General features: G+C 36.0%; 1 protein-coding gene across 1 annotated transcript in view; it reads left to right on the forward strand.

Moving 5' to 3' along the window:
• Positions 1–14,307, forward strand: part of Adgrl4 (adhesion G protein-coupled receptor L4) — a 94,342-nt gene that overhangs the window by 57,399 nt on the left and 22,636 nt on the right. Inside the window, exons 7-12 of the mRNA XM_059265048.1 lie at positions 930–1,046; positions 5,254–5,459; positions 6,692–6,868; positions 8,162–8,365; positions 10,808–11,028; positions 11,151–11,217. Coding sequence (XP_059121031.1) covers positions 930–1,046; positions 5,254–5,459; positions 6,692–6,868; positions 8,162–8,365; positions 10,808–11,028; positions 11,151–11,217 — 992 coding nt within the window. The remainder of the gene's footprint in view (positions 1–929; positions 1,047–5,253; positions 5,460–6,691; positions 6,869–8,161; positions 8,366–10,807; positions 11,029–11,150; positions 11,218–14,307) is intronic.

Genomic DNA, 14,307 nt, shown 5'->3' on the forward strand with positions numbered 1-14,307 from the left:
AATTATGGATATAGTATATTTAAATTTCTCTTTAGGAATGCTTAGCCTTGTGGTAACATGAGGCCATTACAATAATGAGGCTCAGTTTCCTGCTTCATGCAGTTTACTGGGGAAAAAAATTATAGATAAAGTTGAGGATGGATATAAAATTGTCCTGAAGAAACTAAGTATGTTTAATGAAGTAATCATTACATGTGTCTGTATTGCATCTGTGACTACTATCCTGCCATGCGGTAGTATATTGACAGAATGATTGTCTCATTGATATTCACCAGTTACCCAAATTAAGAGTGAAAATGATGAGATTGAAATGTAGGCACACTATATTTCTATGTTTCTGCATAAAAGAAGTGCTAATGTACCCCAAAAGGGAATTATTACTTAAAATTTTAATTCTCTCAATCTTTAGATAGTAAGTAATATTTGCATTACAGATAGTCTAACAGGCACATCCAACATTTATTTTGACATTGAGGCAGGACGTTGTCATCTACGAAGTTCACACTTTAGAATCAAGCAACTGAGTTACAGAAAAAGTCTCAAAGAATCTTAAGGTTTTAACTAAATTTACTATTTCATGTGATGCCATATTCATAGCTTTCTTGGGTGAATGTAACCTAAAGGCTGTGGGTCAGACAGACTTATAAGACACTGTAGTCCTTATTGCTTTAGTAATAGTGCATGGATGCTTTTGCATGTGTAGAGATTTTAGTTTTTATTTCAACTCAGTAAAGATAAAACCATGAATGCAATGGTGAGTGAAAAGAAAAAGAAAACAAAATTTCCTAGTGTTTTCAGCTTTTAGGCTAATGCACTGTACTGCCAAAAGCCTAAATGAAATGGTGTTTGATTCAATTGTCTCTAAACTTAAAAATTACATTGGTTAAACTAATTTTAGAATATTTCTTATTCCCACTATCTTATTTCAGCTCTCAAGGTTTTTGTTTTTGATTCAAATCATGTGAAGCATGCTCATCCCCATATGAATGTGGACAGAGGCTATGTAAAGATATTCCCAAAGAGAAAAACTTCATATGACTCAACTGGTAGGACTTTAGCATCTTATGCATATTCATGTATTTCTAATAAATATTAATATGCACTTGGCTATGTCATAAATATACATATAATTTCCTATGGAAATACTTTAAGTTCATATACAGAATATCCATGTTTATATTTGAGATTCATTTTGGCAAGACTGTCTGAGAAAAATTTTAACCAATAATATCTTGATTCTCCATCTTGAAAACAAATTTGTGGTTACATGAAGGGATATGCTTTTTAAAGTGCTCAGTTATTGCATATACTTCAGCTTCCCTTTGTATTCATCATCCCTTGGCTTTTGTATAGTAAACTCTAAGTCAAATAAAACTTTAAAGAATTTAAGACAGAATTCTAGTAGCAAGCAGTTTAGTGGTTATCTAATTTAACAATCTCATTTGGTAGATAATGGAACTAAGGTGCAAAGTTAATGGATTTGTCTTCATGTTTATCAGCAAATAGTTTAGAGCAATCCTAGAAAGGAAGAAGTTAATAAAGAAATCAATTCAACAACCTTTTCCTTGTCACCTAACTGGAGCCAAGCAAGTAGTTACTGTTTTAATTTATGTTTATCTCCTCTTGGAGTAATGTGCACAGAAAATCCTCCCTATAACTCCTGCTATAGTTGTTCTCTAATAGTAGAAGCATAGCATTGAGGGTAAACATGAACTGGAAAAGAGTATGTGGATAACCATAAATGGAGATGAAAAGTACAGTAAATACACATAGGAACTGCTTTGTATGCAGTTAGAATTTCTTTTTAATGACCGTCTTACAAGCTAACCTCCTGATATTTTCTCAGTTTTGCTTCATTTCATTTTGTTTTCCATTGCTTAGGAAGTTTTTTTTTCTCTATTCTTTGTCCTCACCATTACTTATTTTCTGATCAAAGTGAGAAACATACAGTTACAAAACAAATAACCAAGATGTATTGCCATTGAACCCTTAGCTCGTATGCTACGAAGTCATACTGTAATCAATGAAGCATACATATAATATTTGTGAACATATCCACAGAACCTAGTAAACAGTTGAAATTTCAAAGACAATTTGAATAGTGTTTAGAAGTTGTGGAAAGCACATTGAAAATACCTATTATGGTGACAAATGTTGAAATTGTCACAGAATTAAAATCTCAGAGCCATGCTGACTGATTGTATGGTAGCTTTGTTATGCTTAATGATGGCACACATAAATGGACAGTTGAAAGAGATGATAATACCAGATCTCAATAAGGCAGAATGAAAAAACATCTTTTCCTCAAGGTTGAATCTTAAAGGAAAGGGCAAATGTGCAAACTTATCTTGCCTTCCAACAATGTCTGCATGAGATTTTTCTTGTAAAATTCATTAGAAAAGACACACGGTGCCATTGATAGGAATGCAGAGGGGATCAAGAGGTACAGATGGGTTTTATATTATTTTGTGAGCTGAATTTAAAAATGTGATAGGGATGGGGTTACAAAACAAAATTCAGTGCTCTGAACCGTGGCTTTACAATAAAAACGTAATAGGCTTCTGCTAAGGAATTCTACATATTTTCTTTTAAGTATTTGTGAAATTGGGACAATAATCAGATGCCCAAACAGACCACTGAATAATGTCCTGCTGAGAAGATCATTTAGCATACTCAAAAAAAAAATAAAAGAACATGATACTTTTGGGAACAAGAGTCTCTAAGAAGTTACTCTTGAAAAACTTACTCTTGAAATTTAAAGGGAAATCTTAACTTTTTTCGCCCTGATGGTTTTCCAGCAATCTAGGTTGCAAAGCATTATTGCATTGCTGGGGAAAAATTGACTGGTAGCATTCCAACAGAAAACAAAGAAAGAAACAAAACAAACGGATCTAAGGGAAAATAGCTACTAACAAATATATATATATCATAAAATGATGTCTCCAGAACTTTAACACAGTCATTTGCACTAAATAAATACACATTTGTTCCAGACATTGAATAAAACGGTGTTTTTTATTCTTAGAAAAAAGATATGCTAATGCTAACAGAATATAGAAGGTACAGGACAGAAAAAAGCATAAACATCATAAGCAAAAAGAAAAAGAAAAATGAGAGTCGATGGAATTCAGTATGAAATGATGTAATCTTCTCAAATAGTGTACATTTGCAATCTCTTTTGTTGGTGAGAGAGCCTTATTTTTTAGCAGAAAGTACAGACTTTTTGTGTTAGTTACAGAATATCTGGTAGGGAAACTTCCAAGAGGAAAGATTTATTTGGCTCACAATTTGGGAAGGTCCATGCTAAGTCTGTCCACCATGGTGGGGAAGGCATGGAGGAGTGCATGGCAGAGCGAAGTGGAGGGATGGAAAAATTCATAATCCCAAAGACCAAGAGGTAGAGAAGGCAGGATGGAACTGGAAGTAAGAGCAACCTTCAAAGCTTCAGGCCTAGTGAGCTCCCTCTTCCAAGGCAGACAGTATCTACTAAAAGCTCTCTAGCCTTCAAGATATCCCTACCAGCTAGAGACCAAGCATTCAAAACACAAGTGATTAGGGAACAGTTCACACTCAAACCAACATCTTGTAAGGAAGCTCAAAGGTCAATTAGTCATAAACTTAGCAAGAAATCATCAGAACTGGAAAGGCAAAAATTCTGAAAGAATATCCATTAAGGAAATACTATGGGGATTTGGGGGATTTCTATGACACCCCTTATCCAAAATCACAATTTGATGCTTAAAAAGTATCATTTTAGATATCAGTAATTAATAAAATAATTTAAAGATACTTTTTTTAAACCAACTTTTCATTTGAATTGCGACCACTTCTTACTATGACTCCTAAGAAGTAACCATACCTCTAAGTGGACTTCATGCTTCCTGAAGTTACAGTTCTTCCTCCAAGCTCTGACCAATCCACAGCAAACATTAGCATCCTGGTCATTTCTAAGAGTCTTGATATCACTAGCCCAAATACATCAGCCTGTTCTAGTTATAATTCTGTAACACTGGCCAAAAGAAACTGGGGCAAGGAAAGAGTTTATTTGACTTCCAGGTCACAGTCCACCATGAAGAGAAGCCAAGGGAGAACCTGGTGGCTGGAACTAAGCAGAAACTGGAGGAACTATTGGCTGCTCCTCAGACTGCCTTCCTCACATAGCCCAGACATACCATACTAGTGACAGCACTACCCATCATGGCTTGGCCCATCTACATTAATTAGCATTCAAGAAAATTCCTCAGAGACATGCTCACGGGTCAATCTAACTGAATCATTTCTTCAGGTGAGGTTCCCTCTTCCACAGGTGTTGACCAGCAAGTTTAATCACCACATAGATTAATATCTATATGTTTTATGGATAGATGTCTTTCAAGCTAGCTAGTAGGTCAAGGAAAGGTCATGTGATGTATCTAGGTTAGATAAGGCATTGTATCAATTAAAATGAACAAGAATGTAGTTTGGGGCCGGGTGGTGGTGGCGCACGCCTTTAATCCCAGCACTCGGGAGGCAGAGCCAGGCAGATCTCTGTGAGTTCGAGGCCAGCCTGGACTACCAAGTGAGTTCCAGGAAAGGCGCAAAGCTAAACAGAGAAACCCTGTCTCGGAAAATCAAAAAAAAAAAAAAAAAAGAATGTAGTTTGGAAGTTCTAACTCACACGATTATATGGAAGGAATGTTACTTTTCAGCGTGGTTTGGAGGAGCCCATTTTTGTTACCACGGTACTTTATGAATATAATATCAATATTTATGTTTGTGATTCTGCAGCAATGGGTTGTATTCTGGTACTGCACTTCAACAGCACTAAGGTAAAACACGGATCTTCTGACTCCACAGAACTGAATGTTTTCAGCATTAGGAGGGAGCATTACAGAGATTACAAGGCTGACCTCAGTGGCATGTCACAGCTTAATCAGTTCTCAATCCTCTGTAGTCCAATTCATCTGCACATGAATTAAAGCTCGCTTCTTTAGGGGTGAAAATATCTCAAAATCTGGCTCTCTGTCAGGATCAGGCTCTCAGTTTATCCAGGAATACCAAAGTTTGTGGAAAGGTGATGCCAAAATAGTTCACAGAGGAAAAGAATGTAAGACACAAATGTAATATGATGATGCATATGAGATATTGTACTTCACATTCTAATCGAGTTTTTGTGGTTTCTGTGGAGTCTAATTTTTGTCCACTCAGTTTTGTTAAGAACTTCAATACTCTTTCAGTTTATGTGTCCACTGACTACATTTGTGTGATTGACAGGCAGTGTTGCTGTTACATTCCTGTGCTATAAGAGCATCGGCCCCTTGCTTTCCCCATCTGATGACTTCTTACTGGACCCTCAGAATAATGATAATCCTGAAGAAAAGGAAAAAGTCATTTCTTCAGTGATTTCTGCCTCAATTAGCTCAAATCCACCCACACTGTATGAACTTGAAAAAATTACATTTACACTAAGTCATGTAAAGGTAAGTTGTTGTCTAATGTTAGTTACAGTTGTTATGTATTCAGTGAACTGGAATATGTTCGGGTGGCATTACTTAAATTATATGTAAATTTTGGAGAGAAAGTATACTGGAAATCAAACAAAAAAAAAGTAATATTGTTTTGATCCTTCATTTTCAGTGATAAGATTAGATAGAACCCAAGTCGTTCTGTTCTGTGTTTGCCCTCTGCCAATGAACTCCAACACCAACACTCATTCGCTTTTCTATAAAATATTTTGCATTTCTAGTTCTTCCCAAAGCTTCTTGTCAATGCCAATGAGTCATATGTTTAATGTCCTAAAATTAAGCTATCTTCCTAGTTTTACTTTAAGTATATTATTAATTTTGGCAATTTCCAAGCCCATATCTTTAAGGATGTAAAGATGTTATTTAAGAGCTTGTGAAATGGTTCAGTGAGCAAAGCCTGACAACCTGAATTAATCCTTCAGAACCACATGCACATGACAGAAGGTGGGTGCTGTGGCATTGTCACACACGTGCACACACACACACACACACACACACACACACACACAAATATGATGTATCTGCATGACCAGACATCAGCTCCTAGGAAAAGTCTTTGACTACCTTCTATTCCATTTTCTTCTTCTTTCTCCTTTGCTTTTCTCATTTTATAATTTTTTTATTTACAAATAGAATGTAAGATCAACAGTAAACACACATTGTTTTGGTCAACATTATCTTTTTAGTGTATAACTGACAATTGTTTGATAAAAATAAGCATTTTCGAGCTGGAGAGATGGCTCAGCGGTCCCTAAGGACTCAGGTTCAATTCCCAGAACTCACATGGCAGCTCATAACTGTCTGTAACTCCAGTTCCAGAGGACCCGGCACCCTCACACAGATATACACGCAGGCGAAACAACAACGCACATAAAATAAAAATAAATGAATCGTTAAAAAACAAACATTTGCTGAATAAAGACAGATATGAATAGCTGTAATGCTCTTTCTATTTGAAATATACATGATTTCACTTAATAAAAATTATCACAACTCTACAAAATTGAAAAACAATGTAGCATTGCTGCAATATAAATTTCAAATCCACTACAAAAGAACAGATATCACTTGTCAGCAGTGGTCCTGTGTTCACATATTAAGCATTGTGCTATCCTACCAGCAATGTTTTAAACACAACCAAAGCAGTTCTGATGTACAGTCTCATGAGTGGAGTGTCTGTTTTTCAGGTCTCAGATAAGTACAGGACACACTGTGCCTTTTGGAACTATTCAGCCGATGCCATGAACAACGGCAGCTGGTCATCTGAGGGCTGTGAACTGATGTACTCAAATGACACCCACACCTCATGCCGCTGTAGTCACCTGACACACTTTGCAATTTTGATGTCTTCTAGTACCTCCATTGTAAGCCAAGTTTGTGCTTTGTGTTCCCAAAACTGCCCACCATCCTTCATCATCCTCATTCTCTCTCTTCTTACCTGGTGTCATCAAAAGAATGATACTTTTATATTTTATTGGGGACCAACTGTATGCTTACTGTAATTGAAAAGCCTGGGCTTTTAATTTGTTTTGGTTTAGTTTTGTCTTTGTTTCTTTTATTCCCTTCTAAGATATGCATAATATGCATAATAATTTTTAGTTTATTTCCTATCAAGAACTTGTCTAGTCCATAATGTCTATTAGGTTGCATGTTAAAGCTAATATCTTTCTATGGCCCTGGAATTTACATGATGTTTCAATAGCTATCCACCCATTTTAGTGTCATGATATCTAGAGACCTTTTCCTTTATAATGGGGTCATTTTGATGCTTGATAAAATTTGGCACTTTTTTACCCCATATATCTTTAAGAACATAAAACCACAAAGATCTTCAAACATAAAAAAGTAAGATAAGTGCTCGCTTCGGCAGCACATATACTAAAAAGTAAGATAAGCATCCTTATAATTCATATTTTTCCTCAGTATTTCCTTAGACTGCATTATTATTATTATTATTATTATTATTATTATTATTATTTATAGAATTTCTTTCTCTGTATCTCTGTTGTATTCTTCAACAACCTGATGAAGTTTCTTCATCATTGTCATTGATTTGCTTCCATTAATACTTATAATCCATGAAGTTTATTAAGTATCACATATATTTGTTTAAAGTAATATCAATCATAACGGTGATTTTTTTCTAGTGTATTAAGGGGGAAAAGCTTCTATTCTTTATGTAAAAAATAAACAACTCATCTCCATTTTAGTCTCAACTACACTATTTTGGTCTTCCACATATCCCATTTCTCTTTTACCTTTGTTTAATGTGTTTTAGATGAATCACCTCATAGACATAAGCCTTGGACTTACCACTGATAAATCTGCTTTAATTAACCATTTTCCCATTACAATGATGAATGACCTTTCCAACATCATGCAACTGATGGTGATAACATTATTCAGGCATGTACTAATATATACTATGCTTAGAGAAAAAAAATCACTAATTATAGTACTGTTAGCCTGCTACATGATTTATATCAGAGTTCTCTGGGCACCAAGTACAAGTTTTTCTCATCTAAATGTACATTTTTATTTTTACATTTTATGAACATTTTGATTAATGCTTCCCTGAGAAGTTCATTAGGGATTGTAGCCCCGTTGATAAGTCACTAAGTCTTCCTCTTAACAACGCTGATATTATTTGCCCTTAGGGAATTAAAGATTATAATATCCTGACAAGGATCACTCAGCTTGGAATAATTATCTCACTGATTTGCCTCGCCATATGTATTTTCACCTTCTGGTTCTTCAGTGAAATCCAAAGCACCAGGACCACGATTCACAAGAACCTCTGTTGCAGCCTTTTCCTTGCAGAACTTGTTTTTCTTGTTGGGATCAACATCAATACAAATAAGGTAAGCAACCCTCCCGCCACTGTGCTTAATTCTTATTTTCTCTAGTATTTTCTCACTGAACAAATCACATGAACACGAACTATAATAAAGGTCTTAGTTGGTCAGACATGCTAGATAATTGAGTTATCTCTTCTAGGTTTTTATAATGCTAACATATCTAAAAGACATACTCGTCAAATTCATTAGACAAAAAAAAAAATCCTTCATTATGTGAATTATTGGGAAAACCAAAATTTTATAACAAAGAAATACCTGGTTTTGCATGGGCATTAAGCACAGAGTAAAGAGAAATCGAAATGAAGTTGGTTTTAGGATTGAGAGTAAGCACAAAACAGGTGGAGTGACCTGGGGCCTCACTAAAGAGTTTCATAATTCATTAATCTGTATTTGCACAGAAGCAGGCCCTATAATGGGGTTAGACATATAACACATTTATTAAAGGTTGTGTTCATGAGAAAAAATGGGATTGCAGGCTGGAAGAGGGAGCAGACAAGGTCTGACCCTAAGTGAAGGAAAAAAGGAAAAACAGTGCACTTCTAAAACAGTTCATCATGGTTGCCATGGAGTCCTTTGAGGAATCCTTTACTGATCACAAGACTCGTCCTTGGTCTCTAGGCAACTGGGATGTCTATAACCCAATGGCTGACAGCAGCCCTAGGTCAGGGTGTGAGCAACACTGAAGCTGACACCATAGCACCTTCCATGCACTGATTCGAGAAATGAATTATTGGGACCACAGACCAGGAAAGTGTCTGTGCCTTTCTGTTCCTCCAGGAAATCTTCCCAGGACTGAAGCTAGTAACTGGTCATTAAATTTTCCTTCTGAATTGGGTATCATGGAACATCCATTTAATTAGTTTACACTAATTTTGCTATGCTGTGCAGCAGGATTCATGACACCTCTGGGTTGTATGCACCCCTCAGCCCTCCAGTATGTATGTCCTCTTTCCCCCTTTCCTTTATCTTTACTTACAACTATTACATAGAGTATTTTTGTCAACTCTTCCCTATCCTGTCTACCCATTTTTAAGCTCTATCTCAACACCAATTTCCTAAATGGCTTCCAAATTTCAACTTCCAGAAATCTTTCTGTTTCCCAACTTTATACAAATGTCTCCAACATATTTTGACATGTAATCTCCTTATTCTTGAATTATACTATTTTAACTTTTTTAATGTTTATTTATTTTATAAGTGTTTTACCTGCATGTGTGTATATGTACCACTTGCATGCCTGGAGCCCAAGGAGTTCAGAGAAGGCCATTGGATCCCTTAGAATTGTAGTTACAGATGGTTGTATGCCATCATGGGTGCTGGCAACCATACCTTGTCTTCTGCAAGAGCCAATGTTCATAACCACCTAGCCATTTCTCCACTGCCTATATTGTTTTAAGAAGGGAAATAAGTATGTATGTTGTGTGGCCTCTCCAGTAATAGATACTATTAATTTTAGTAATTACTAAATTAAATTAAATTACTAAAATTTACAAAAATACTATTTCCTAAAATTATAATCAGGGTATGGCTAGCTACCTTTTTTATTAGTTTTGATAAACCTAACTATAGGAGCTGGAGAGATGGCTCAGTGCTTAAAAGGCCTTGCTGTTCTTGCCAAAGACCATAGTTCACTTCCCCGTACCCACATCTGGTGACTCAAACCATCTGTTAAGTCCATTCTTGAGGAATCTAACACTCTCTTCTGACCTCCAAGGATACCACCTGCATTAGATATACAAGCACACACGTTCTTTTAAAAGTAAATTTAAATCTAATTCCAGTTCTAAGTAATAAGTAAATACTCATGAAAAAGGTTTAACTAAAACATATCTCAAATGTATTCTTTTAAAAGTAAATTTAAATCTAATTCCAATTCTAAGTAATAAGTAAATACTCATGAAAAATGTTTACTAAAACATACCTCAAATGTATGTAGTAATCTTACAACTAGAAGCAATTCTGCAATGGGTATTTTGGTAAAACATACTATTTGTACATCTGAAGTTTTGACACTTAATCAAGACGCTCCCTTTCTTTTGTATGGTTTAACAATAATTTACATTCTTTGGACTTTATCAAAATGGAAAGGAGAGTTATGTCCAGACAGTAATCAGTTTAAACCATCAAACAGCCACTGAGAAACAAATAGTTTAGGTCTGAAGAGTCCCCAATTTATCCTAGAAGATCAATGCATAAAAATGACAAATTTCTGGACCAGACAATAGTGTAATTTTATTGCAGAGTCCATTAACACTTCCATGGATGGAGTATAGTTCTTTTAAATCAACTACAAAGGAGCACATTTAAAAACAAAACTTTTGAGACATGAGTATTTTAGTGTGATCAGTCATGATATAAAGTGACATTCATGAAGAAAGTTGAAGGATGATATGATAATTTTAAGGAAAATGTTACTTATCGTTTCTTCCTTCTTTTGCATTGTAGTTGGTCTGCTCTATTACTGCTGGCCTGCTTCACTACTTCTTCTTAGCTGCCTTTGCCTGGATGTGCATTGAAGGCATACACCTGTATCTCATTGTTGTGGGAATCATCTACAACAAAGGGTTTTTGCACAAGAACTTTTATATCTTCGGCTATCTCAGCCCAGCTGTAGTTGTTGGATTCTCAGCATCCTTAGGATACAAGTATTATGGTACCACCAAAGTGTAAGTAAAATGGACTTTGTGAGCATTTGAAAGACACTACTGAATACTCTGCATATATTTGAGAATGCTGTTTTGCTATAGTCTAGGCAACATATTTACTGATTTTATCTCTCACTTTTCAGATGTTGGCTGAGCACTGAAAACAACTTCATTTGGAGCTTCATAGGACCAGCATGTCTAATCATTCTTGTATGTATATAAAAACTGCTTTTAAAACTTAAGGGTTAGCTATGGTTGAGAAGAAATTTCCCAAACTAGACATTCTGTTTTGTAAAAACTGATTACGAACATTTGTGTCTGTCATTTGGTACCATTTAACATATTGAACTAAGATGGAGAAAAATACATAACTTATAAGTGAAAAGCAATTACCATTCATTTACTTTCTTGGGGAAGGATAGGTTTTTGCATAGTATAAAATAAGGATGACAGATGTATCATTCTGTCTCCTCAGTAGTGTCTCTGCATCTGAAACACTGAAAGTGTGCCAACCACCTGATAATCTGGCATTTCAAATGTTTACGTTATTTAATCTTTTATCGATGATCGGTCATCTTTGAAAATTAGACTGTCATCTTTAGTGTTTTGTCGTCTTTATGTACCCTGTCATCACAACGTGATTTTACACTAAATTGCAACATCAGAGACAAGAACCCACTATTTCTCACAAGCAGACAAGTCAACTATTGATAGTCCTATTTCAACAAGGAAGAAGGCCTTTTAATTCTTACTGAAAGTGGTTTCAAACCTACAAATTTGGCAGGTATTATATGGTCCAGTCTAAATAAAGACATTTTTATATGTCTCCTAGCATTTCTGAGTGCTCAAAGTTTGCAGCGGCCCTTCTGAATATAACAGTGTGTCAATGAGTCAGGGAGGCCTGACGAGATGTAAGAATGGAACGTGTTGTCAGAACAAAAACTGTGACAATATTTTGGATAACTTTGTCCCATATGATTTGGCCATAAACTGTTCTCCTTTTTCCTTTTTCTCTCTTTTCTCTTGAATCTTTTATGGCTGTGAGGGAACTGTTAAGTAGAAATGACTTCATATGTAAAGCAGAGAATTCTCATCAAGCTTTTTTTGCTAGTGATATGGGTAAAATCAAGTATATTTAAAAAATTATGCTTCCTGATGACCACAGATAACTGTCTATTATTCTCAGAATTAATCAGGCAAATGTTTTTTAAACTACTGGCTAGATATCTACTGAAATTATTTGAGCTAATATAATTTATTATAGCTCCAGTATTACAGTCCATATTATAGTACAGATCAAATGGTGTCTAATTCATACAGCTTCACTGGTGGTTTTTATATGAGTATTTCATGTGAAAACATTTTATGTGTTCTGTTCTACTGATTTCTTCTCATCAAAGCAAATGAATGTTTGGTGAACAATAATTCTTCATGCTTAGATGAACATGGAAATCTAGGAATTATGCTGAAAACAGGAAGAAATAGGACCATGTTTCTCTAAAGCAAGATGGGGTAGTATTTTCCTATAAAATCATGTTTTAAAGTTGCATATACATGAAGATACATACCTCAGAGTGAATTATTCAGACTCTGGATGGACTATCTAAAACTGAATCCTGAAAACTTTCCAAAAGTGTAAGGTAACTCCATCACAATGTTCTAGTTTGGAATGAGCAAATCAGTTCACCTCCGTGCAGTTTTATCATGCTAATCTTTCCCAGGTTAACCAGAAGTTGGGGTTCCTTAAGAAACAGGTGAGAGGCCTCAGCTGTCTCTATAACATAACATTCTAATTATTGTGTCTTATGAAATACCCTAAACTATTAATTACTGTATCGAAGTGAATTAGTTAATTCTAGTCATCCTGACTCTGCAGCCACACTTACATATCTCGCAGTGCAATGGCATAACATGCTATCAATTGAACTGTTTCCTCTTGCCCCAGACTAGTTTCTTTTTCAATGATAAGTCAGAGAAACTGTGTGCCAGCAATTTTTTTTCTTGGACTGAGTCTCCACATATTTTTTCTAAAGAGACAATAGGGCAGTTGATGTCTCAACACAGATAGTTCAGTTAGGAGTTCTTGGCTACATTAAAGGGCAATGTTTCTAGACCTTTTTGTTTTTGCTGCCAGTGTTAAGGAAAGGCAGTGATCACCCAGGAACAGCAGAGCATGGTGAACACACTTTTATGAGCTCACCAAAATGTGTCTCCTGGTTGGAGGCCACATGCGAGCGCAGAGACCATCACCCACTTCTGATCAGGGTTTCCTGCAGGCTTCACGCTTCCTAGAGTATCTAACAGAGAAGAAGGACAAGAGTTATCATGCCATGTTCCTAAAAATGAAAGAAGAGAGAACACACAAAACTTCAGCTCTTCTACAGAGAGATATATGTAGGCATACTGGTGCATAACTCTAATCTTAGAATTTGAGACACTAATGCAAGAATATCAAAGCTCCACTGTCATCCTCAGCTACGCAGCAACTTCAGACCAGTCTAGGCTAAAAAAAGAAGACCCTGTTTCAAAATAAAACACTGAAAAAGAAAAGGGAGAAGAAGGAAGGAAGGAAGGAAGGAAGGAAGGAAGGAAGGAAGGAAGGAAGGAAGGAAGGAAAAAGTAGAGAACAAAAAGGCAAGAGGAAAAGAAACAAGAGAAAGGGTTACAGGCTCCCCAGGCCAAATGATGCTGCAAGCAACTAAGAGAAAGTGTTGAACGAAAATACGGTTGCTTCTCTCTGATGATTAAATAGGACCAGTGTAGAAATGGAGTACTATAAATGCCTATGTATAAAATCTACATGGAGATCATCATATAAACCAAAAACAATAAGTAAGTAAAGAACCAAAGGACAAAACTAAGGTGATGTCATAAAGTTTCCCCCTACCAGTAGGTGAGCAGATCATTCTGTCCCAAATGAGGAGTCACTGGACCTGGACAAGGAACACACAGAATCCAAGACCCAGTCATGCAACTTCCCCCGTCCTATACAGGGAGTTAAAGCATGTGAACACACAGAGATGAGATTTCCTTATGTATGCAGTTCAGATATTCAAATTTTATCATTTGTCATTGGGGGACAGCAAATACCTCTTCTTTGGAAAATCACTGGGAATGTTGTGGTAGGAAAACATGCTGAACCATGTAACAAAGTCCCAGATAGCGGAAGAGTGACGCAGCACGAGCAGTACTGTGACAATGTGACAGTGACTCCCCTGCATGCAGTAGCTCCAAAGAGAAAGCAGACAGAACACACAGCAGAGGACTGCACAATGACACCAGTGGACTCAGAGATCAGGA

Source organism: Peromyscus eremicus, chromosome 6 (assembly GCF_949786415.1).
Source record: "Peromyscus eremicus chromosome 6, PerEre_H2_v1, whole genome shotgun sequence".
NCBI classification, from domain to species: domain Eukaryota; kingdom Metazoa; phylum Chordata; class Mammalia; order Rodentia; family Cricetidae; genus Peromyscus; species Peromyscus eremicus.